Source organism: Epinephelus moara, chromosome 6 (assembly GCF_006386435.1).
Source record: "Epinephelus moara isolate mb chromosome 6, YSFRI_EMoa_1.0, whole genome shotgun sequence".
Taxonomy (NCBI): domain Eukaryota; kingdom Metazoa; phylum Chordata; class Actinopteri; order Perciformes; family Serranidae; genus Epinephelus; species Epinephelus moara.
Window position 1 is genome coordinate 13,217,543 of NC_065511.1, and position 26,681 is coordinate 13,244,223.

At 41.7% G+C, this 26,681-nt stretch overlaps 1 protein-coding gene across 2 annotated transcripts; it reads left to right on the forward strand.

The window, feature by feature from the left end:
• Positions 1–1,423: 1,423 nt before the first annotated feature.
• On the forward strand, positions 1,424–26,428 carry macf1b (microtubule actin crosslinking factor 1b). Of its 2 annotated transcripts, none has more exons than XM_050047226.1 (40): positions 1,424–2,283; positions 5,396–6,132; positions 6,334–6,390; positions 6,526–6,696; positions 7,932–8,098; positions 8,209–8,368; positions 8,477–8,561; positions 8,936–9,180; positions 10,547–10,666; positions 10,854–10,961; positions 11,069–11,287; positions 11,609–11,812; positions 11,907–12,138; positions 12,260–12,486; positions 12,582–12,704; positions 12,787–12,888; positions 13,331–13,432; positions 13,612–13,776; positions 13,918–14,073; positions 14,408–14,605; positions 15,024–15,152; positions 15,249–15,419; positions 15,505–15,660; positions 15,777–15,983; positions 16,112–16,231; positions 16,311–16,480; positions 16,583–16,742; positions 17,099–17,293; positions 17,652–17,777; positions 18,096–18,239; positions 18,444–18,632; positions 19,205–19,319; positions 19,442–19,608; positions 19,727–19,889; positions 20,098–20,252; positions 20,353–20,427; positions 22,356–22,473; positions 23,706–23,851; positions 24,281–24,401; positions 24,549–26,428. In XM_050047226.1, the coding sequence occupies exons 2-40, from the start codon at positions 5,476–5,478 to the stop codon at positions 24,572–24,574; spliced, it is 6,351 nt and encodes a 2,116-aa protein (XP_049903183.1). In that variant the 5' UTR covers positions 1,424–2,283; positions 5,396–5,475; the 3' UTR covers positions 24,575–26,428. The 2 variants fall into 2 exon arrangements, with proteins under 2 accessions (XP_049903183.1, XP_049903184.1); XM_050047227.1 differs by lacking the exon at positions 1,424–2,283 and adding an exon at positions 2,322–2,498.
• Positions 26,429–26,681: the final 253 nt, after the last annotated feature.

Genomic DNA, 26,681 nt, shown 5'->3' on the forward strand with positions numbered 1-26,681 from the left:
GCTGTAGACTCTTTTTATTGTTTAGTGCCAGCCTTCAAAATTAAGTTTAGCCTTATGACTAACACCACAATAAAATGACTAAACTTCTATCCTTAGTTGAACTACCGTTTGTGCTTAACTTGGAAAAGCATGGACCCTGCATGATCGCCTGCACAGTGTTAATGGAGCTACACCATGATCCTTTGGTACAGACCAAATAAATCAGGACTCTGCACACATATCACGCTGAATAAACCAGGTTTGCATTGACGGTTTCAAAGACATTTCCCCTCACATGTAACACAGAAGGCACTTTAAACTGGAGCGAGTGGTATTGATTTTATGATATTTTATAAGGTGATGTATGTACTTGCACCGTGGAATGTAAGCAGAAAGACATAAACGTTTCTCCTACTCATGGAAGATACTGCCATTTCTGATGTCACTGGCTGAGAGATTAAATACAGGCAAATTATATATTTTATGTAAAAAGATATAGCATAAAAATGTAAATTCAATGTGATTGGTTACTGAAGGTTTGTTTTCCTTCAGATGCATTCTCCTTTAACTAATCCCAGCACTCAATAAGTGTCTTTGTGGATTAGGGAGGAGGCTCAGAGGCGGGTATCTGCATGCATGCATGCGTGTTTGTGTGTGAATGTTTATTGCAAGACTGTGTGAGAGAGAGTGTGTGGGTGTGTGTACTGTACATGCATGCACGCATTTGGTGGATCAGTCGATTGGTTGAATATTTGGTTGGCTGGAGACAGACAGAGGGAAAGGACTAAAGAGGGCAGGATTTGGGGCATAAACTCTCTTTGTGAGACAGTCACCTGTATGCACGCCTCTGCTGGGTTTTGGTGCACCTTCAAACGACATAATTTCCAGGAAGATATTTCTGGTGTATTAAAACTAGTGTTAATCCATGTCACATATCTAAACAAACACCTGGCATATATTTAACAGAAAAAGTTCACATGGTTCAAACACCAAAAAAATGTGAGTAACTGTTGCTGTCATGGTGTTTGCATACAGTATGCGTGGTGCTCTGCATTTCTAAGGCAAATATTGTGACTTATTGAAATGGGGCATGATAGAATTCCACCATAGGGGTCCTTCCTTTGCTTTCCCAAGCCAAAAGCAGGGAAAGACTCCGTATTATCTTCCCATTGCTCTCTATTTTTGTGTGTGTGTGTGTGTTTGCTTCCAGCCTCTTTGTTTATGGGCCGGGGTTGCAATGGCTGGAGCTGAGTTGAAAAGTAATCTGAGATGTTTTACAGTAATTAGTCGTCTTTGTTGCTGCTGTGGAGACTGCTGCACTGACTCTGAATGGGGGAGAGGGGACTGCAAGGGGGTTGGGGGTGAATGTGTGAGTGGGTGGGTAGCAAGGGTGGGTGTGGGTCCCTTCTTTTGTAGGCTGCACTTCTCTCCCTCGCCATCGAGAGAGGGAATGGACTGAGGCAGCTGTCACTTAACATGTGAATGTTCCGAGGGCGGCCCAGGGGTCTTTAGAAAACTCTCCTTTTTTTGCCCCCCACCCATCCCATTTTTCAAGCAGAAGCAGCATGGAGTTTCTGAGCCACAGTCAGACCCAGAGGAGGGGCTTTGTTGGATGAGAAGGGGGAGAGAGTGAGAGAAAAAAAAAAAAGAAGCTTGGGGTAGGTAAAGGGGGCACTTTGCCGCCTTGCCGCCTGGTACAGGAGCAACCTGAGCAGCAGCAGCAGCGCTGGTGAGAATGCCACCGCCTTGCCGTTATATGGAACCGGCTCAATCTGACCTCCATGTGAAAACTGCTCTTGGCTGGGAACTGTGGGAGTTCAACTGAGCCGTTGGAATACATTGTCTCCATCTGGGTGCACTATCCCATCGGCGGCGTTAACAAGGAAGGAATTCCTCTATCACAGCTCCCACAACAAAGAAGAAAGGGAGAGGAGCAGAGCTGGTGGGAGGAGAAGTGAAGTGAGGGGAGGGGAGGGGTGCACTGTGAGGGGAAAGGAGGACATTGTTTGCCTGTGACTGTGGGCAACGGAAAAGCATGAGTTATCAGGACATGTGTGAGTGTGTTTAGAAAGTGTGTTTGTATGTGGGCATGTGTGAATGAGTGGACTTGATTGAGTGTGCGTTGGAGGGAGAATGTATGTGTGTGTGAGGAGCGTTCATGTTTGGGATGGTGGAGCTGGGAGGCCGTTCAAAGGATGCTCAAACAAAGCTGGATTTTTTTTTCCCTTTCTCTCTTTTCTGAATGGTGATTGAGGACTGGCTGGATTCCTTTACTCATGCTGTTTGGCTCAACTGTGCTTCTGGGTAAGTGTGGTTCACGTAAGCTTCAAACCGCCAAAACTGCCAGTAACGTAGGTTTGGCTCAGAGAGAGTTTGGTTCTGGACTTTGCGATTGAGGGAGCCATGTGACAGTGACGGAGTTGTTTCTTCATTTACTCTAACCAAATGAAAAATACAAGGGCAGCAGGCAATAAAATATTCCAGTAGAGACAACATCAGTGTGAATGGGTCATTCTGATGTAAGTATATTTTATTTAGTTCAACAGTTTGCTCTTTGAAAACTGTCTTTTAGCTGCTTGGATAACTTGAAAGGATTCAGAATTCTGATCAACATTTAACGCACCTCAGTAGGCATGGCCATGTTTAGTAACTATTCATTTTACCAAAGCCATGTTGACTTTAGATTACAGTAGCTTTGTGTTGCATGTTCTGAAGGCTGTCTTTGAGGCGAACGTGTGACCTTGTACAATATCCACCCTAAAATGTTATGAGTCTCATGGGTGAATGAGCAGCTGCCATCCTTGATTAGGGACCACTACCATGATTACTACTTCAGGACCACCCTTAACCGAGGCAGACACACAGCAGTGACACAACATTATGGCGCTCTACTGTTGTGATTGATGATTATTGTTTTGCTGCTAATTACAAACCCACTCACAGGATGCTTCTTGTATGATGCAAATTGTTAAATTGATGCAATATGTAGGACGAACATTAGATTTTTTTTCATAGTATTCTGATAAGTGAGGCTTTTCTCGAAACATCTGAATACATACACGTGTCTCCCATTTTGAGATTTAGATAAGAACTAAACATGAAATGTGAAACCACAGTATTTGTAAACAATAATATAAAGATTTTTTTTCATATTTCGATTGCATGAAGAAGTCGCTAGACTGTGGTCGTAATCAAATTCATCAGGAAATGGACTGCAGTCATGTATCATAAATCACTGTTGAGAGCAGAGAAAGGGCTGGTCTGAATTAAGGCCCCATTTTAAAATAGGTTAAGTAATGGGATGGGTAGGTCATTCGCAATATGAGTTAAATGGTGGAGAGGTTCTCTGGTTCCCTGGCTCTCTGGTTAGTATCATTATGCTAGTAAGTGTGAGGTGTATATCAGATACAGGCTTGAGGCATTTTGAGAGGGTTTCGCCGATTTGCTTTGACTGTAGAATAATGTAGGTCATGTCATGGTATTCTTATTTTGGGACTACAAAACGATCAAAATGCCCCAAAAATATGTTGTATATCAGCGTCTGAGTGGCCCAGTTAAGTAGACATAACAAAACAATAAGTTTGCATATTTATTTTTTATAACATATTCCTGGTAGTGTGTCATGTGTGCTCTAATGAGACTACTCAGCATATCCTCACATGCATTTGCTATGAGATCACTGTAGTGGCAACTGTGTAATTTAGCAAACGACCACACATGCGCTGCAGTAACCAGACCCGGCACACCCTCTCTCTTGAATTGTTAACCCATATGAACACAGCCACAGACACTCTCTCTGCCCTCCTCAGGAGACCGCTGGGCAGTGATCTGAGCTAACTGGGTAATCATTGATCTTGAGGCTGAGGCTTTGTCTGGGCACCACTCTCTGATCTGACTGTGTACTCCCCTGTGGATCCACTGACTACATCATCTGCTCAGCAGAGACATACATGATGTTGGTAATTACTGGCCTAATGCACATGGAGCCATCATATTAAAGTAGGTCATTTTTAGATTCTCATTTCGTTAAAAGCCGTGATAAATCTTCATTTTAACTAGTTTGGGAGACACACGCATGAGATTTCCTTCAAATATGAGGTGGATATTGACAGTAGCACAATGTGAAGTTCTCCCTGGCTGCCGACTGTCTTTGTGTCTAACCTCTGGCAAAGATAAGACAGCTGCATATTCAGCATAATCTTGACTAAAGCATCTAACTGCGCTCATACAGCACTGCAAATCTGCCTCTTCTGCTTTATTAAACCAGAAGGAAAATCCTTCTCAGTAGCTCGAGGACCCAACATCCCAATTTTCCTGTTGTTGACCCACATTGGCCCCCCACAGGTCTTTAGTCACCAGGCATGACCTGAGGTGACCTGTTTAATTGTAAATGAACTAGTCCAACCCCTCCTCAGAGGGAGGACCCAGCCTCAACAGGAACCCTCCCTGTGATCTCCTGATGGGCTCACCTCAGCTCCTCTAGACCAAGATAATTACATTCACCTTTAACCCTTCTGTCAAAACAATGAAGGCACTGAGCTGAGGGGGAAGCAGACAGGCTGGCACAGTTTGATATTGTCACTGGCAATGAGTCTTTTCAGTATCATACTAATTTTAGCCAAAAAAGATGTTGACGATTTCATGGTTGGATTTGAAATTGGCATTCAGTAATGTGTAGTGAGAGAAACATCCTGTATCCTACCAGCCCCACTCGTTGATCATGATAGCAAAGCATGTAGTTTTGCTTTTTGCCATAAAAACACCATGATTTTACAGTGCACACGATACTGGTATACTGTTGATCGCTGTTGTTTTCCTACCTACCCCCCACTGCCCTCATACCACTCTGTGTTCCTACCCCACCTCCTCTTGTTTTCACCCCTGAGAAATGAGGCGATGTCTGCGTTTTTATGGCTGTCATATTTGATCAGATCCTTAACGGGTTTCCCAGGACTGGTCCAGGCTGTGTTAGAGAAAGAGCTGGCTCTTTGCCCATGGTTCTGCGTGCCAGGCTAAACAGTGGGATCCTCGACAAGCCTGTCACATTGATTTCTAAGCCCAGAATATTTCGGTTGGTGATGTGAGATGGATGGGGAGCATGTGTGTATGTGGTCTAAAGGAAGACAAAGGGAAAGCGAACATCCAGGCCAAGTATCTCTGCTGTGGTTCCCTCTGGTCTTTCAGTGCCAAGAAAAGGGCAATGTTGGCACAGAAATTTAGCAAATAAAGGATGCGATAGATTGGGTTCATTTTGTCTCATGGCAGTTTTCTGAAAATGTAAGCTGTGGCAAGCAGTATTTAGTGACTGTAAAGCAGGGAAGTCGTGATTTTAAGAAAGAATATCATTGGTATTTTTTTGTTGATTTACACACTTGTTCATTGCATGATGACCCAGAGCCCCCTTGTCTTATTTTAGGTAGCTGAAGGATCTTCCGCATGCATGGCCGAGGGGCCTTACCTCACCTATTACCTCACTAGCCTCTGGGCTGAAGGACTATGGGAAACCTCATCAGCCGGCCCAGCTGCCTGGGCCAGAAGTCCAAGCATGTGAGGTCAGACGAGGACTTCTTGAAGGAGTGCTACCAACGAAGAAGAGAGTGGCAGCCCCCTGAGCAACATGGGGAGGCTAAACCAGAAGTGGTTGTCAAAGACAAAGCAAGAGAGGATGCAAACAAGGAAGGAGAGGTGCAGAAAGACAAGGAGGCACAGGAAATTGATCATAAGAGGGAGGAGGGGGCTCATACTCCCATTTCGGACAAACCCCTCCGCAGCTCTCCTGCCTCCACAATCAGGAGCACCAGTACTTTGGATAATGTGTGGCACGGCAGCCCTTCTCCGATAAAAACATCCAGAAATGGGACACTAACAAGGAGAACAGTGCCTCCGGAGTTTGCCAGATCGCCCTTGGCTCACCCGGACAAGAGCGCTGCAGAGAGGAGGGCCAGCTTCCAGAGGAGAGACTCCAGAGAGGGTAGCCCCTGGTCCTGGAAGACTCTGGCATCACGTGAGGTTACAGAGGTGACGGAGGTGACGGAGACGATCGTAACTGAAATCGTGGAAGTGACAGAGTATCCACATGGAGATAAAGGAGGGGACCCCATAGTCACCAGAACTGTAAAAGTCCTGAACGGTGTCGCTGCGGAACTCGCTGAGGTTGATAAAAACACCAACTTTCTACAAACAACACAACAAATCTCATCTGTCCTCCATTTCATCCTTCATTCCTGTCATCTGAACTTCAATTTCTCACCTATACTCGTTCTTTAAAATCAGTGTTTTGTTTCTATAACACCGTGGCAGGAAAGCAGTGACTTTATGAATTGAAACAACATGTGGACTGTCTTTATTTTGCAGCTCCAAAGTGATGGACACTCAAGCTCAGACCAGGATTCCAGCCTGGATAGATGGAGGGTATGTTTTTACCTTTAACTCTTTTCTCCTTGTGTTGTTACAGTAAAACTAGCCATGTATTACCTGGAGTAATTATCCTACAGTGTTTTCATTAATTGATACTTCATCGATTTTTTTGTTATGGTCTTTCTCAAGGGACCAAGATCTGCCTTGGCACTGAGGGATGTGTCAACAGATTCTGACACATTTCTTCAAAACCTGGACGCTTTGCTCACATGGGTCTGTGAGATAGAGGAGCTCACAGCCAATCAGAAACCCCCATCGTCAGAGGTCAAAGTTGTGAAAGCACAGCTCCAAGAACAAAAGGTTTGTTATCACCAACTTCACATCACCTCATTTCATGTTCCAAAAAACATATTTGAAGGGCTATAGTAGTGGGAGTACACCTCAAAGGTTTACCTATAGAAAGGTGTGCTGGGGTCACGGAAAATACAATATAAATTCAGTTCTATTCAGCAGTGAATGGGTGGCGTTCATAGCCACAATGAGCTTCAGTAAGTCTTTGTGAGTATTTCCTGGGGGTATGAAAAAAAGAAGGGAAGTCTCTCACCTTTCAGCTGTAATCACACCCATTGTGAGCTCTCTGGATGAGGTGAAACCTGCCTGGCTCTTGACAATGTGAGCTTGACACACGAGACAGGGCTTTTCTCCACGCTGACCTAAAGGCAGAATTAACAAGAATGGGGCTTTGATAAATGTTAATTCTTACTGCAAGCAATGTTATGTCTCTGAAAGTAAAGGGACAGGCCATCCCAAAGTCAGAAATACACGTTTTTCCTCTTACCTGTAGTGCTATTTATTAGTCGAGATTGTTTTAATGTAAGTTGCAGAGTGTTGGAGATATACGCTGCACAGATGCCATCTCTCAACTATAATGGAATTTGATAGCAATCAGCCTGTGGTGCTCAAAGCACCAAAAATGCACTACAAAAAATGCATGAGAAATCATGACCCAGTTTCTTTTTATCAAACTATATGAACCAAACGTATCACTGAGCTAGCTAACGTTACAACACAGCTGAGGAGGACGCCATTAATGTTTACATTTCATGCTGTCACAAGCCTCATCCTCTCATCCATGAGCAGATGCACTCTTCCCTCTGCGTGGTGATTCGGTTGGCAGGTGTAGTCCGGCAGAAAGAAAATAGAAAATAGTTCCTACGTGAAACTGTTCACAACAAGGTCTGTGGATTATGTTGAGTAACTGGGTCATGATTTCTGGAAAAAGATTGCTGTTGAGTTTTAGTGCCATCCAGTTCCATTAAATTTGAGAGAAGGCAGACACCTCTATGGCCGATATCACCAACAATTGGCATCTCACACCAAAAAAAATTAACAAATTCCTAACAAAATTAGCACCACAGGTAGGGGGAAAAATTGTATTTTTGATTTTTGGGTGAACTGTCCATTTAAATCTCAAATATAAGGTAGACATTTTCTGTAGTAATGGCAAAAATGTTTCGATTAAATTCAATAGTCACTTCATCAATAGTAAACCTTTCTTGATTTCATTAAGTATGGCTTTACCTGTTCTTTCACAGCTCCTGCAGCGCCTCCTAACAGACCGAAGGCGCAGCATGGACTCCATGATGTTGGAGGGCCCTCGGCTTGTCGAGGCCCACCCAGGAGAGGAGGGGGAGCAGGAAAAGATCAAGCTCTCCACTCTCAAACAGAAATGGGAGGCCTTACAGCTACAGGCAGAGCAAAGGTCAGCTCCCTTTACTCGCAATATCACACTTTCTTTTGGCAAGGCTCACTGCATGATGCAAATCTTACTCACCAATGGTAACAATCAGTGGACATTTTTGTTGGTGGTAGGAGGGCAAGTCTGGAGCTCATTCTCCCCAGGGCCCAGCTCTTCCAGGAAGGAGTAGACAGCTTGCAGCAATGGCTCATATCTGTGGAACAGACCCTCGCTGAACTACGCAATGCAGAGAGAGTGATGCTGCATCTGTCAGAGGCCACAGACAGGGCCAAGGTTCGAAATCTACCACATATGGTTCAACTGCATGTGCAGTACAGTAAATATGCATTGTGCTGTTTGAGTAGAGAATTATAACTCTGGCATGCTTTTACCTTTTTTTAGGCTGTTGTGGAGGAGATTCAAGTCAAAACTGCTGAGCTAGGGAAAATACAAAAGTCAGGACACGATCTGATGGAGGCAATTTCAGGTAATGTTTGCCACAAAAGGTAAAAACTAATAGGCATTAATATTAGTTTTAAATACCAATCTTAATATTTTAAAATGTTTAAATGTATAGATAATAATATTAATACATGCTTGTGCATTTGATGTCATGTGAAATCTGATAAAAGTTTCAAAACAGTGTAACTTATCCAGATAAACTTCCATCAGATATCTGTGATTGTAACAGGTCAATTCTGCGGATCAATACTACAATATTTATCCCTGTAAATAAAACCCTGTCAATCCCTAAAAATATTCTCTTACATATTTTTTTGGATATTGCCAGTGTCTGCACAAATATATTGGTTTTACCTCATGCTGATGTGCCCAGTGTTTGTGATCTGTCCTTTATTTCAGAGGAGGAAGCCCAGCAGGTGCAGGAGAAGATGGATGCTCTGCGGATCCGTTGCTCTGTGTTGAGTCTGAGCAGTCTGGATGTGCTGCAGAGGCTGGAGCAGGCCCTGGAGGCCTCCAGTCGCTGTACCTCTAGCCAGGAGGACCTCCACCTGTGGCTGGGCCGCATCGAGAGGGAGCTCCTGGGGGCAGCAGGAGCACAGACACATGCTGGAGATGCAGTACTATGTGCAGCTGAGAGACAGAGGGTAAGGTTCCCGCTCAATCCTAAAGTGAACCAGTCAGATGCTCTAGCAGTGTTGCTAACGTGAATTATTTTCAATGGAAAGTAGCTGAAGCCTTCTCGAAGTTTTGCCAGATTACTGTACGTCACGTTACAATTAACTGAGTCTAACTTTATGATAATTACTTTTTTTCTGACTTTACACTTCTGAATAGTACACACATTTGTGTAAGCTAACATTAGGCTACATTTCAGTACCAGTGTTACAAAGTAATGTTAGCTTGTTAACTTCAAATGTGTCAGCTTTTTAACCTAAATAAAGTCACTTTTTTGCTTCTGTAGCTAGCTAACGTTACCTAACTCACAATAAGTACACAACAATTTAACAAAGGCAAAGCAAAGTGCTTTGGTAGATTTAGATAAAATTAATGCTAAATGCTAATACAACTACATACCTAGCTTGCTGTTCAAGTGAGCGTTAACGAGTTACTTAGAGCTAACGTTAAAAGCTCCAACCGGTTGATTTATCTCAATTGCATTTAGCTATGTGGACATAAATACATACAGCCATACATCTTTCTAACTTAATGGACCTCCATGATGCCTGCATGGCTGATGTTTTAATGTCATTGCAGGAAAAGCACAGGTGTCATTAATCATGTTAATATAGGGATGGAGCCGTGGTTAGGGTGATTAGTTACACCTGGGCTTCTCCTGCTTTAATAGGTGAACAATGTCTGAGAAGGCGAAACTTATACTTGGGCACTAGTTATTGCCCTGATGTTACAGGCCTACTAATGCAAATACAAATTTTTACATTGGGTTTATGCTTCATAAAATACCTTTAAGGCTATTACTTATGTGGTGACATATGTTTCATTTTCAAGGACATTTTCAAGCATTGTTTTATTGCTTTTATATTTTGATATGTCTATATACCCTGGCTCATATATTTAAGTATTTTTTAAATGTTTTTGTCTTAATTTTAAAAAGCATATCAATGTTATTCTTCAGTTCCTTTCATATGGCCTATTTTATTTATTTATTTTTTGTATTCTTTACATAGTTTTCATTCAGTTGTGACTGTGTAACTGCTGTAATACTGTTTAACTGTAATCATTTGTACAAACTTATACTTCTCAAGGTTCATTAAGTCATTAATGTTCAAGAACTTTATGTGAACATAAAACCATCATTCATGTACCCATCATATTATTGGCTTTAAATTTTAATTATAACCCAGATTTATATCATTGCTAGTGTGTTGCCAAGTGGTGTTAGATTTCAAACATAATAGTATTATGTCTCAATTATGATATTTTTTATACACTGTTGTGATATATTTTATATGTTATTAAAGCTATGCTAACATGCAGTATATTTTGTATCAGCTGGAACAGGCGGTGGTGAAGGAGGTGGCTTGGTTCAGAGACACAGCGCTGAGTCTTGAGAAGCTGAAAACCATTCATCTGGATCCCGAGCTCATAGCAGAACAACTCTATGAGCAGAAGGTCAGGAGACTACACAAATAAAACTGACTAACTAATGAACTAAATTAATACTGTCTCACTTTTAATAAAAAAACACTACATGATTATGTGTCTGTCATTTCTAATGTACAAAGATGTGAAGTATCAGATATTAATTTAAATGGTGTTTATCAGGTGAATTTAATTTGATGTGTTATTCCCTGAATAGATTTTGGCCGTAGAGATTCTTCAACACAGGTTCAACATTGAAAAGATGGTGAAGATTGCAGAAATCTTACTGACATACAGTGATGAAGGCGACACAGGCAATTTGCAGGTATTCTCTACACTTCATTTCATGCGACAAATTTACTGATATTGTAAACAAATGTACTTTTAAGGTGTTTACATTTGTATTTATTTTACTGTCACGTCCCCATGCAGACCCCACTAGAGGCCCTACAGGAACAATGCAACACCACCTCAGCCACCAATTCCCATGTGGTCCTGCAGCTTGAGCACGCTCAGTCGCTTCTTCTCCAGTTCTCCGAGGGCTTCGCTGAGGTTTCGCCCTGGCTTGAAGAAACTCAAACCCTAATTGGCCAGCTCTCCCTGAGCACAATTAGCTACGAGGCATTTCGGGAACAACAGGACCTCTTACAGGTACAAGAAACCTGCCTCTCCACATTACAGTGCCAGCTTTTTTTTTTTTATCATACCTTTTTTGTCCAGATCAACAAAGAAGTCCTTTTATACTTCAGTCAGCCCCCATTTTCTCCTGGGTGAATGAGCTGTTCTATTCAAGTACAGTTCACTGACGTTATCTACTTCCTGATAGGCTTACTTTTCAAGAGACAATGTGTATGTTTGTATTTTACCTTCCTCTATACATTTTAGGGATTAGATTATGTCATGTTCTCTCTGAAAGAAATGTCTGCTCTCCACATTGTTATTAAACTTTTCTTTTATCTCTCCTCTGCTCAGGGTCTGAGGGAGTCTATAGCAGAACACAGACCCCTAATTGCACGCTTATGCTCCCTGGCAAAACGCTTGTCAGAGCTAAACCCTGTTCAGGGGGATGAGTTCTGTCGAAAGGCTACAGAGGCCGAGGAGCACCACAGAGCCATCAGAGACCGGGTCAGAGAGACTGCTAATCTACTGGAAGAATCATTGCCTCGATTCACACAGGTAAGGCTGCTGGGATAATGCAGAAAATGTTTCATAATAGCACTACACTTGGCAGCATATCACAGATACACTTTGTATCTTTCCTTGTATCTAGCTGAATGAGAGGATGAGCCTTATCAGAGAGAGCCTTGGTCGCCTATGCAATCGCATGCAGACTCCCACCTCCCTTCAAGGCCTCACCCCAAGGATCCAGGAGCAGCTGCAGGACAACAAACACACCCTGGCTGAGCTGTCTAAGCTGGAGCTGGGCCTCGGCAGTGTCAAAACACAGGCAGACGAACTGCTGGCTAACACGCAGGCAGCTGGTGATGGATCTGTTGGCACAGGTAATCATCTTCTATTCAGATATGATGCTGTCCTGATAAACACTGGGCAACAAGTAGCACTGCTGCTGTAGGAAAAGAGCCAGTTCTAAGCAATATCCCTGCTATATCCTTGTGATTTCAGCAATCCAGGAGCGAGTGTCCAGTCTGTCCCAGCTGTGGGATGAGACACATACTCAGGCCCAAGAGAGGGAAAGCTGGCTGCTCAAACTCTTGGATCTTGCCTTGAAGTTCTGGAGCGATGTCAGCGATGTCACGGCTGCTCTCAGTGATGCTCAGCAGGCGGTTTTGGATCTCAACGCCAGTCGAACAGATTCCGAAACAATCCGCCAGAGCCTTGAAACCATGCAGGTTCGTCTGGAGGCTTCTAAAGGAATCATGTGTAAGAAACCTACATGGTTATATAAATATCACTGTATAACCTTTTCTGTCTTTTATTTTTATAGACTCTCAGGGAGGATATTGACAGTTTACAGGGAGATCTGGACACCCTTGGTGTTTTGGGAATGGATCTGATGTCAGCATGTGGGGATACAGACAAACCAGATGTCACAAAGAGCCTGGATGAAGTGAGAAATACATTGAAATAAAATCATTTTGGACTCATCATGTTGTGTTGACTAACTTGAAACCTTGTTTGCCGTCTTAAAGCTTTACTGCACATGGAACAACTTGAGCAAACTGTGGAATGAATGTCACAAAAAGCTGGAGGAGTCCTTGCAGATGGCACTACATTATCAAGACACCATGCAGGTGTGTGTTTATATACAGTGTATACTTACATCATAGAATCATAACCATATCAAACAGGACACTTGGGCCATACTGTCTGACTCAAGCAGTGTTATGGCACCCTGCCAGAGACAAAGCTAGTCTTTTGTTCTGTTGCAAAGTTCAGACACTGACTCCCTGCAGCTTCTTATTTTCGATTGACAGACGGACTGTGTGGTCCTCTGCCAAAGGCAAATGCGTTTAATGGCAAACTGTGCAAGACAGTATGAAAATAAAACTATGCGGAATGTATCCAGCTGCATATGCCAACAAAGTGACATGTTTGGCTGCTTGTAATATAATTTATTCCCTGTTAAAATCGCACAACATGGCAATAAGGGCTGAGTGAAACAACAGCTGAGTGATTATACAGTGTGTTTTTTATTGTTCGTTAATGCACACTCTGTTAATGTTCTGCTTATAGGGTCTTTTTGAGTGGTTGAAGTCGGCTGAGCTGAGGTCTACTGAAGAGTTCATGGTTGGAACTGACCTGGAGTCAGTAAAAGAGCAGCTGTGTGATCTTAAGGTGAGGTTGATGTACACCTGTAACCATCAATGATAAAAGTTTTTCTGTATGTTGGTTTCATATTATACAGAGACAGTGTTTTAGGCTATGTGTGTTGTATTTTATTATATCAGAAAACATATCAGTCACGATGAAAGTTAATTTCCAAACATATATTCTGTCTTTGTTGTTTCCCTCAGGAATTCAAGCGAGAACTTTACCAGAAGAAAATAGAGATAGAAAGCCTGAACCATCGCTTTGTGTGCCGCCTGTCTCCAGGCTCTGAGCGTCCGGGCTCCGTCTCACCGCTGTGTGATTTCAGACAGCGCTGGGACAGCTTGGAGTCAGAGACTGTCAACAGACAGGTAAGAACATAAGAAATTATGTAATACTAATATTAGCACTATCATCCACTAAGTGCACAATGTCCCTATGTTATTGATTAAAATGTGATGTTGCCTCAACAAAAGTCTAATATTTAACATTTGTTCCTGTGCTGCCACCAGCATCAGCTGGAGTGTGCTCTGCTGGGTCTGGGTCAGTTCCAAAACACATTGGATGAGCTGCACACATGGCTGTCCCGGACTGCTGAACAACTGCAGGGCAGCCGGCCAATCAGCATCGACCTGCAGGCCTGTGAAATAGAGCTGGCCAAACACAAGGTTGGTGGTGGCCTAAATACGATGATATGTACTAAGTGTAATAAAGTTCCTTTAGACTTTGTAAACAATGAGTCCTGTAACCTTCTTATAGAGCTGTGGGTTTATCTGCTAGATAACACTTTGCCTTGGATGAATAACAGACTTCTGTCTCCTTAAAGTGTTCACCAAGGTTTCTACCATGTGTTACCTCTGTTTATTCATACTTATCAACACGGCACACTGCTAAAATCATCTCTTGGCCAACACAGCTCAGACCAGAAAACACTTAGCTCCTAACACCTCCAAACAATGCATTTAAATCACACTTTTCCTCTTATGCTTCTTCTTCTCCAAGGTCTTGCGAAATGATGTCATGTCCCATGTTCGTACGATGGAGTCCCTGAACAAGGCAGGCAGGGGGCTGCTGGAGGTCGGGTCCGGGGACAGTCCACATGGTTTACAGTCTCGGCTGGAGCAACTCAATGACAGCTGGGAGTTTGTCCGCTGTGAGACTGAACGCAGGCAGCTGGAGCTGGAGAACAGACTGAGTCAGGTGAAGAGAGAAAAACAGATCTGTTAATTTGCAACAGTCACAAAACAGGATAGTAAAAAATTACCTATATATAGTATATTGTTGGACTATATGTAAGGATTTCCTCAGCACTGTTGCATTTTATATCATTAGCAGTTTATCATGGCGCCCTCTTGTGGTCATTGTAAAGGCTTACATAAAAATGTGTAGAGGCACTGGTGCTTTTATTGTCATAAAGGAATTTAAAACATATCTATTATTAAATCATGGTTAGCAGTTGGCAACTGTTGCTCCAATTATGTATAGATAAAATATAAAACAAAGGTTATTATTATGATATTACATGATGAAACTTTTCCATAACTAACGTTGTAGTGAACTGACGGCCACATCACCATCGAAGACGCTGCATTCATTCTGTTGGGGTTTTTTTCTGCAGGTGCAAGATGTTACCATGGAGATTCAGGATCTCCTGCAGTGGCTGGAGAACACAGACCTGAGACTCTCCTCCTCCAAAACCATGTGGGGTATGCCGGACTCAGCCAGTGAAAGGCTCAATGCACACTTGGTAAGACTAACCAGACTTTTAAAATAAAGAGACATGCAATAAATAAGAATATTGTAACCCATTAAACATATACTTCCTCTCTATAAACTTTAAAAGGAGTTGTGCAATGAAATGGAGTCAAAGCTCCACAGCTACACAGATGTGAAGAACGCCATCCACAGGATGCTGGAGAGCAGCAACGTTGTGCGGGGATCGAGCACAGAGCACAGCTTATCTATCCTTGAGCAGAAATGGGCGTCTGTTTACAACAAAATCCAGGAGCGAAAGGTTACTTAACTTTTCATGTGTCATCCTGTAGATTTTTCATTAATTTAGTGCAGGATTAAATCTGATTGTCATATTGCTCCCACAGGCAAGGCTAACAGAAGGACTGAGTCTGGCCAAGGAGTTTCACAGTAACATCCAGGAACTTCTCACGAAGATGAGCAAGTGTGAAGAGGCTGTCGGGCTTCTTCCTGCTCCCAGTTTTGTTCTGGACAAAGTTTGTACTCAACTGCAGGAGCACAGAGTGAGTCTTTTTACACAGGCTGTAGTCTTTCTATGTCTGCCTCAGATCCAGAGTTATATACTGTACATGTTTGGAAGTATTCATTTTTGCCTCATAAAATACTTTTATTTGTACAGACACTGGTGAATGAGCTGAACGGTTACGGGGAGAAGAAGACCACAGTGGAGAACACAGCACGCAGGCTAATAGAACTGAGCAGGAAGGAAGACTGTGACGTCATTCATAACCTAATCATGACCGTCCAGGATCGCCACAAAAAGCTACAGCAGCGTGTTTCAGAAAGAGGCAGGACGCTGGAGGAGGTCAAGAAGAATGCCAAACAGGTATGACATTATATTGAATCCAATATAAATGGATGGCCATTTCCACCTTTCTCAAACTATGCACTTTATGTGTGACTTGTGCCACTCAGAGGAACTTTAACATATTTATCTTTTTCCTCAAATTTCAGTTCAGTGAATCATGGCGCCTACTGGTGGACTGGATGACCGAGGTAGAGCAGACGTTAGACACACATAAAGAGATCGCTGTGTCCCACGAGGAGATTAAACAACAGCTGACTGAACAGAAGGTGCAGTAGGCCTCACAGTGAATTCAACTTATGCTATATGTTTATGAATTCCTTCACTGATCTATTACTTTATAATTAGGAGTTCCAGAAACTGCTGAGGTCAAAGAGGCCCATGTACGAAGCTACGCTGAAGAATGGACGCAGCCTTCATGAAAGAGCTCAAACCGGCCATGATAGACAGCACCTGGAAAATCTACTGGCTGAACTCAAAGACACGTGGGACACCATCAGTGGCAAGTCTATGGAGAGGTATGAAACTGTACTACAGTTGACAGGGACACAGTCAGATTTCTGTCGTGTATTTAAAAAGGGCTGATCTTGAAGATGTGCCTTGTGGTTTGTTTCTCTCAGACAACACAAGCTGGAGGAAGCACTGCTGTTCTCAGGTAGATTTACGGATGCTCTCCAGGCACTGAATGACTGGCTGTACAGAGCGGAGCCCCAGCTAGCTGAGGACGTTCCTGTTGGTGGAGACAAAGACATGGTCAACAACCTAATCGACAAACACAAGGTACAGTGCCTATAATGCATTTTAATATGTGGCCTCAGTAATAAGCAATGCTGAACACACTGGCATAAGTACAGTTCAGTTTAAAGCTATAGCATATACATCATATTTACAATAAAATCAGGATTCATGCTAATATTTGTACGTAATAATAATGCTTTGTTTAACTGCTGTAAACAGATAATTACATTATTACATTACATTATTTGTTGGCAGTGATTATACTGGTAATCTGGTAATTATTTCTTGATATAATTTGCTATTATGTCTGTCCTCTCATGGCATATGTTGCACCAGTTTCTTCTTATTGCTGTCTTGTAGCGAAATTGCAGTTTCTTAGCAAATGTTCTTTCTCTCAGGCCTTCCAAAAAGAGTTAGGGAAGCGAGCCGGATGCATCAGGACCCTGAAACGCTCCGTGAGGGATCTGACCAGGAGTAGCACAGCTGATGCTCACTGGCTGCAGGAGCAGATGGACGAGCTGGAGGGCCGCTGGGAGGCTGTGTGCAAACTATCCGTCAGCAAGCAAGACAGACTGGAGGCTGCGCTTCAGCAGGTACTTCTCACATATAATAATAATAGTGGGCGATAAATGAGCTTTCAGTCTATACGCGACCAGAATTTTGTTCCCATTCCTTGTGTATTGGAAATGACTGATTTGCTGCACAGAGTAAGCTGGGATACTTTGGACATGAGTTTATGTGATATGATTGCATATGGTGTTTGCATGCACCCTAAAGCTGCTGTTGTGTTCCACTCAGAATGTTGTTAGGCTGGAAAAGTCAAACAAACTTCAAGTCTCATTTTAAGAGACACCCACATGTAAAATTCTAGTTGACTGGCTGATATCTGACCATAAACAGTTGATAAGTAACCCCCTCTCTTATCTTAACCTTTCCCTTTGTTTTCATTAGGCTGAAAAGTTTGACGGCCTTGTCCACTCCTTCATGGAGCGCCTCACAGAGGCAGAGAGGATACTGAAATATGGGGTGATACCAGAGGAGGAGGACGGTTTGCTTGCTTTCCGCAATCAACACGAGGTCAGTATAACGTGATACTTTATCACTTCCTGCAGGGAAATACATTGTGCTTCAGGGGAGGTCAAGGCTCTGGGTCAGCTGCAGAATACCTGATAAGGATCCAGTATTGTAGTAGGTAGTTAGACAGGGTGGATATTTACACGCTCTCATGCTTGAACTCATTCAACCTGTTGATGGATGGATACTCTGACCAGTAGTTGGTATCCTGCTGCCACAAAATATTTGGAGAAAAAAAAAGGAATCAATTCTATTTTAAATTCTATTGCAATGTTTTACTGCATAAGAAGCTGAATGTATTTTTTTTCTCCCCCTCTAAAGGAATCAATGGATGCCTTGCAGACTCAGGCTGTGGAGTTACAGAACATTCAGTGTCTGGGTGAGGAGATCCTGTCCTCTTGTCACCCAGACTCTATAATCACCCTAAAATCTTGGATCAGTGTCACCAAGACCCGCTATGAGGAGGTGAGCACTCTCATGCCTGCGTTATAAGTAATAGATTATATTTGTTTAGCCTTTGAAATCCATGATAAATGAAAATGTTTTTACAGGGGGTCGAGACACTGTTTCAATACCTTTGGCATTCTAAAATGTAAAACAGTGACAACATTTGAGAGCATCTGAATGGAACAAATGTAATTTCCTCCCTCTACTTGTTTCCTGAGTCAGGTTCAAACCTGGGCTCAGCAGCAGGGCCAGAAGATCCAGGCCAGCTTGGCAGCACTGGAGGCAGAGAGAGAGGAAGTCCGGAGGCTGCTGGACTGGATCTCGTCAGCAGAGGAAGCCCTCAACCTCAGAGAGCAGGAGCCTCTGCCTGAGTCCACAGAGGAGAACCAAGAATTGATCGAGCAGCACACAGTACAATGTTTCTCTGTTCTATAAACTACCTACTATGTCACTGAAAATATTGCTTTATTATTTGGCATCAAAATATGTGGTCTGAGGAATTCAAATAGCAACTTGGGAACTATTTAACCAAAATAGCAAAATTATTTTACAGAGATTTGTTTCGTTTTTTTATCCTACAATGTAGTTATAGCATACTTTACCCTTGTGAAATGGACTGCACTTGTATCGTGCCATATTAGTCTTTTAACCACTCAAATTGCTTTTTACACTTTGAGTCACATTCACCCAATCACACAAACATTCACACACTGGTGGCCGAGGCTACCGAACAAGGTGCCACCTGCTACAGAGCTATAAACACACTCACACACTGATGGAACAGCCATCGAGAGCAATTCGAGGTTCAGTATCTTGTTCAAGGATACTTCGACATGTAGACTGGAAGAGCCGGGGATCGAACCACTTGTCTTCTGATTAGTGGACGACCCGCTCTGCCTTTTTAGCCACAGGTTACAGAACTTTAAGAACGTAAAGGAGCATCTTTGCTGTACCATGTCATCACTGATCATTCTTTCCTGCAGGTATTCATGGAGGAGTTGAATAAAAAGTTTCCAGAAGTTGAACATGCGACAAAGTCCTGCAAACACAAGAGCATTTCTAAACAGCAAGTTTCCCCCAGCAAACGGCCACTCACAAGTAAGACACCATGAAAACAGCATTATTACAATTGACAACTTGATGACGATTTTACTTACTGTTAATGAAATGAGTTGCCTGAGCTGATTCCAGGACTCACATGTTGTTGTTTCTCCTTCCAGAGAGGAGGAGCACTCTGAAGCTGCAGCCTGCTGTACCTGTTCCCCTGGAGCACCTTGACCCCCAGACCCCAGAGCTCAGTCAGCTGGTCAAAGAGTGGCAGAAACTTTGGCTCCTGGCTGTGGCGAGACAAAACCGTCTGGAGCAACAACAGCAAACACTCAAAGAGGTTACTGTACTTTCTGAAATGTTAAAAACAAAGCTGGCCAATATATTGTGGTAAAAGTCATTTGTGTTCAGTTTACCCAGCATTAATAACTAACATAGATGTTATTTATTTTATTCAGATGGAAGAATTTGCAAACTTCGACTTCAATATTTGGCGAAAGCGTTACATGCAATGGATTAGTCATTTGAAATCACGGATCTTAGACGTGTTCCGCAGCATTGACAGGGACCAGGATGGACGCATCAGCCAGAAGGAGTTTGTTGATTATGTCCTTGCTTCCAGTAAGTGCCCTGTGTTCAGTGTCAGAAGACAGCTTCAAAAATGACAAGACAAGTGCATTTGAAATGATCAATGATTCCTTTTACTCAGGCAGATTTCTATATGACTATCCCCATTGTTTCCTGTATTAACTGTTGTTTAAAATGCTATGCTGCATCTGTGTAATTACACAGTTTTAAATCCTCTCGGGTTTACATCTCTCTGCTGTAGAATTTCCCACCAACTCTCTGGAGATGAACGCAGTAGCAAACATCTTTGACTTGAACAGTGACGGCTTTATTGACTACTATGAGTTTGTGAGCGCGCTTCACCCCAGCAGAGATCCCTACAGGAGAACACTGGATGCAGATCAAATCAACGAAGAGGTGTGAACAGTGTGCGCACAAGAAAACGCACAAATGCAGATTGATTTATTAGAGGACACTCACTGTTATACTTACTGAGAGATTATCTCACTGTCTTTAGGTGAGTCGGCAGGTGTCGCAGTGTAACTGTCCCAAGAGGTTCCAAGTGGAGCAAATAAGTGCCAACAGATACAGGGTGAGTCATTTTTATGGACAGTTTTAAAACATATTTTTTGATTTGATTTGATTTCTTTATTTAAGTGTCATGCTTCAAAGAAGCCCAGCCCTTATGGGCTTATAAGACACTTTATCTCAAAAACAGAAACAATGCTCAAACATACAAGTTGGAAACAACCAAGATACAAAACAAATGTACAATAATACAGATGTACAATAGTAGAATGTAAACACAACAGTCCTCATGATTAGGACAGTGAACCTTAATCTAATCCATTGATATATCTCACTTAAAGAGCAAGGATTGCCTTCTATTCCAGGCTTTGAAAATAAAATTAGCAGTCTTAAAAACCTCAGTCTTAAATAACCACTCCAACTTCTGACCATCATCCGCCCAAAATAAATCAGCTTTTTGTTTTTGCATTTCATCAAACAAGGGAACCCTTAAGTCCTCATACTGTGAACAATAAAACATAAAATGAAATTCATTTTCAACCTCTTTCAGATCACAGACATTACATATCCTATTGTCTTCAGGTACCGCAGTGAACCGCCCCACTTCAATAGCGAGGGGTAGGATACCAGCTCTCAGCTGAGCACACAGTGACCTCTGGCTTCTGGTTAGAAAGGAAGTAACGTAGGGTTCAGGGCCAAAACTCTGCTTCATTTGAACATATGATCTAAGCTTGGGCTTTAGCCATATGTGATTTAACCATTTCTCTTTATACTGGAGAATTAACTTTTGTTTCAACATATTGACGTTACAACAGAGCATGTTATGAAAAATGTACGCAAGGTCAGCCTCCCTAAAAATACAAAGAATTTCCTTTGTCCAGGGGTGACTGTGAGCCTTATCCCAGTTGAAAACCCTTTTTGTTAATCTACTCTCTGGCATATTAATAAAGCGATTCCACAGCCGTATCATTTCTCCCTTTTGTTTAATTTCCATAGGCTCCCACCCCATATCTCCCTGTATTGCAAGACTGGGGGCAAATGTATGTACCCCGAGGAAACATCTTATGGCTCTGTTCTGAATAGAATTTACTTTTTTAGCATCCTTGTTACCCCATACTCCAGCTGCATAAATGAGAATTGGACATACACAAGCTTCATAAAGCTGCAAGAATGTGGAGTAACCAATATCTTTACAGAATTTCATTTTACTAATTATTGACCCTACAGCTCTTCCCCCAGAGTCTGCAAGTATTCCAATCCCCACATCATAAGACATGAATTCATCCAAAGTAAAGCCCAGGTATCTATAAGAATCAGTAAATTCCAAAGGCATATCACCCAGTAAAAAGTTCTGTGGGGATCTTGCAGTACCCTTTTTTCTGAAGTGCATAATCTGGGTTTTAGTCTGGTTGAACACAAGCCTCCATTTAGAGCACCAGAGATGAACAACATTCAACATCTTCTGTAAGGTGTCTCCTGACTCTGCCAGAAGAATTAAATCATCCGCATAAAGTAAACAACCCAAAACAACATCGTCCAGAGTTACACCTAGTCCAGAGTCTTTAATCTCTAGGGCTAAATCATTTACAAATATGGCAAAAAGAGTGGCATAGTCCATCTCCCTGTGGCATAGTCCATCTCCCTGTGGCATAGTCCATCTCCCTGCTTCACTCAGTATGTTGTTGGGAACCAACCTGTAGTCGAGTCATTCACTTGGACATACGCTATAGGAGCCTGATATAATGACTTTATGGCTTTATAAAATTTTCCATCAACACCATACTGGATTCGTTTTAAGAAAAGTAAATCTCTATTAACCATATTATAGCAGCTTCTGAATTATATTTTAACGTCTGATTTCCATTGGCCCACACAGGAAGTGATACTGGTTACATTTCCTGGTCCTAGAGAAGCATCTGTCATTTCTTGCAAAATGTAACAAGTTCTTTAAAAAGTATAACTTGCAATTTGTGTTTTGTCTCTTTGCTGCAGTTTGGAGATTCCCAACAGTTGCGGATGGTCCGTATCCTGCGCAGCACGTTGATGGTCAGGGTGGGGGGAGGCTGGACTGCTCTAGATGAGTTCCTGGTAAAGAATGACCCCTGCAGAGGTCAGTACACTGCTCCTGACTGCCAATCATATCCGCCTTATCATATCTTCATATCTATCTTATCATATTTTCTTGACAAAACACCTTTTAATTAATGTTATGTGCTGTAAAGTCTTCAGTGTCTGGTGGGACTAAATGTGATACATGCTGCTTGGATCCATACATACAACAGATAACCTAAACACATATTTGGTGTCATGCTATCTGACAGTATATTTGTAACTAATGTCAAATATTATATATGAACATGTAGCATTTTTAAATGATCAAGCATGCATGCATCTTGCCAGGAACCAGACAAATCTGCCGGCTCGTGTTTTATTTGCTCTGGCAGATGCGTCTGGTCTCCCTCCAGTTTGACAGATTTCCAGCAGCCTGACACATGTCAGGCCAATTACAACTGTTTATCTAGTATGGGGCAATGATTTAATATTTGGGAAGAAGACCATAAACAGGAGCGCTGTTGAGGCAATTAAAAAACAACCAAGATGGCTACAGCTGATGTGGAACTTTCTGCGGAAGCTGCTGTTGCATTGGTTTTAAACAAACTTAATCAGAATCAGAATTCATTACAGTTGCTCCGATGTAAAGAATAGAGTATTGTGAGAATTAAGAATAAGAGTATCAAATAGAAGTATGTAAATATAAAGCAAAAAGATATAATAGAAATTAAAATGTGCATTAAAATAAAATCAAATAGAATGTGCATTATGTTACAGTGATTAACACTAGTACTTAAGATGTTAAATATAAAAAAACATATATATATACTGTCACTGTGCTGAGGCTGTAAGGCTGTGAAGTGGACAATATAAAGAATCAACTGCACTTAAAGCTTTCCTTGAGAAGGAAAGTGTATTTTCCGCGCTACATCACATGTTGATAACCTTTTGATAATGCCCCTTAGAAATCAGAAATGGACTGAGAGGTTCCAGACTAATTTTCATTTTTAAATAGATCTGGCAGTGTCAGGCTACCATGCATCTATTAAAACTGCTCAAACGTGTGTGTTCCACTTAAAATCTATTGCTGGTAAAGTTTTGATATTCTAGTATGTTTTCTGTGAGTATTGCCTACATTTGAAGAAGTTTTTATACATATTGATATCGACAGTCTTGCTTCAATTATTTATGTTTACAGAGCCTGCTGGCTGCTATAGGAGGAGTGGCTGCTATACATTAAACCATGTTTATACAGTATTCTGTTAAATTCTCCTGCTGTGTCACCAACAGTGAAAGGCAGGACCAACCTGAAGATCAAGGAGAAGTACTTGTCTCCTGCAGGAAGCACTTCTAAGGGTTTGACTGTCAGCAGGTCCAACTCGAGCCTCAGCCTCTACAGCAGTGCCTCCGCCCCCACCAGCCCCATGACACGCAAGGCAAGACACAAGCTGTATCCTGTTATCTTGTAAATTATTTAGAGGCTACATGTGCTAATTTAATACCAACATATCATGGCTACACCAGTTTTAAGACACTGTGGTTTTTACCATTAACACAATAAACTATCCCGAGGTGAGGCAAATGTGCTATATTTACATTTTTCACATTGTCTTTAATTAACCATCTTTACATACATTTACCTCTTCTAATTTACAAATAAGACACATCGTCCACTTCTATTCTTGTCACTGCAAAGTTTCATCTTCTTGTTAGCTTGACTACGCAAAATACAGTTTGCAAAATGGAGTTTTCTTGAATGTGCTTTTGAATAAAATAAAAATGCTGCATGTGGCAACTTTCCATTAACAGTTAAAAAATGCTATTGAAATATTTTAATTTAAATAGTCTAACATGTCATCTTTCAGGCATTACTCCGCAGAAGTTTCTCAGGTGACCGCTGCATCCGTCCCAGGAGCTCCATCGCTGCTTTGGGCTCTGATCTACAGTTTGCCACAGCAGGAGATGACAATTCTCCCTCACCATCAGGTCAGCTAATCATTATTTTTAATGAAATTTGCTTTGTCATGCATCCTGCAGAAGTACAGTTCTCACTGGATACACAAACATGAAAAGAACTTGAGAACTGGTGAGTTAACCCCGTCCTTTCTGTTTTCCTTCCTGTGCACCGTCTAGACGAAGCTGAGAGGTTACCCACATGATTAACTCAGCCTCTGAGAACCATGTGTGTGCTGCAGTGCGGAGCCCAAACACAGCCTTGGGGCCCTCGAAACAGAGTGATAAGAAGAAGTAACGCGATAGAGGGGCCAAAAACAATGCATCAGTCACGTCTGAAAGCAGACACTGAGAGTACAGAGAGGGTCACCAGAGGTGATGGTAAAGGGTCTTTAACTTTGAAAAAGCTGTGTGAAGATCATGTGTGCTCTGTGTGGAGGTCAGTCCAGATGCAAGGCAAAGATTTTATTTGTCCCCAGTTGCATTTCATACAGTAGTATCTGATTGCGTAGAAAGTAGGAATTGAAAAGTTCTGCATGGATGCTTATTGCATGATAGCCAGAGCCTTGCTTAAATCAGATTTAGTTTTTGTTCCAGCATATTCTTTTTTTAGTTGTAAAGATGAGCAAAGTCAGACAGTACTATAATACTCTTGTCATGGACAGTAATGTGAATTTTAAGTGACATACAGTGAGACCATGTGTGTACATGATATATAAAGGTGTTGTACTGTCTGACTGCCCCAACTAGCATCCAAAAAAAAGACACATATACCAAAATCATATGTATGTGAAGGGTACAGTACGCTGTCCATCAGCTTTGTGATATTATTTTATTTCATTCCATGAAGATGACGTTGTTGGCAGGGCCACACTGTTTTTGTCTTTTAGCTTTTTTTTTTGACGCCGTGTTTTCAAATGATTATGTATTTTTATCGTTCTTTATTGTAAGGATGTTTTAAACACTGGAGATGGTGTGGTGAACAATGCACTGACAGGTCATTGTTGATTTATAGAGATTATTTTCTCAGGATTGGTTTTGCCTTTGGATGTACGTATTTCTATGGAACATTACTGTGAAAATGTAGACGTGTTGTTTTCCTTTATAACAGTGTACTTCCTGTGAAAGTTTTGTTTAGCACATACTTTTCATAAAAATGCACTTTTTCTGTGTCCTACTACTGAAGATAGGTTGTTTTGCTAAGTGGGAAATTTGGCAGTTGTCGTGAGTAAGAGAATTAATATTTCATGAGAATACACTGGAGGTGACACGTCTGGTCTAACTGTAGTTCTTGCTTGATTTCCTTTACCAGCCTCTTCTACCAAAAGCAGTATATTTTTCATTTTCTTTATTTCTGTCTCGCTGCTCTTTTTCCTTCAACCTCCAATCCATTCAGAAATTCTCACAAACATTTTGATTTTATGACTCTACTTTCAAAGGTGTTAAAGAAACATGTAAGACGCTACATCTGTTTCTTCCAAAGTTTACTGATAATCCTGAAGATACCAATATGCATCGTTTCTGCAAAGAAATACTGAAATACATTTTCCCAAGAGAGAAGCAACTGCAGCTCCACCATCAATACTGCAGAGGCTGTTCAGTGTTGCACTGTGCCTGGCTTTCGCTCTGGTTCTATTATAGAGCAGTTAATACGTTATCAGCAGTGTAAGGTCGCTGTATTTGTACGTGTACGTTTCTACTAGACCTACCTTACACACAAGACAGTAGCTTATGTACCCAATTGCATTTGGTCTATGCAGTTGTCAAAAAATGATTTTTTAAAAGTCAAAACTGTTTTTACATGATGAACTCTCGGCCTCAATGTGTTGATGTTGGAGGAGGTTAAAATTTTACTGTACTGTAAAAAGCCAATAATAGCCAGATTTGACTCCTATTGCTATGCACCCTAATCTTTCTGTACTGTACATGTTTCTATACCCAGCACTCATTCTGATGTCTAATTTAGGGAAACTGTAGATGAATGTCACTAATAATTTTACGTCCTCTTGTATAAAAAATAAATCTTTTTGTAATAAAAAATAAAAATAAAAAAATTGCCAAGCTTACTCCCTTATTGATATCACACAGTGCTGCTTTCATGTTATTTTCCCAGAAATCACAGATGGAAGACAAATGATCACACTGACGCAGGCTACCTGCAGTTAGACATATCTAATGAGGAGTTTATTTAAGACACAGTGTGTACATTTGTTCAGTTTGGCTAACTAATATGTTGGTGTATCTGTATTTTCTAAGCTTACTATTTTGCCATTTAGGGTCAGCACAAACAAGCTGTGATTCAAAGACTGTATG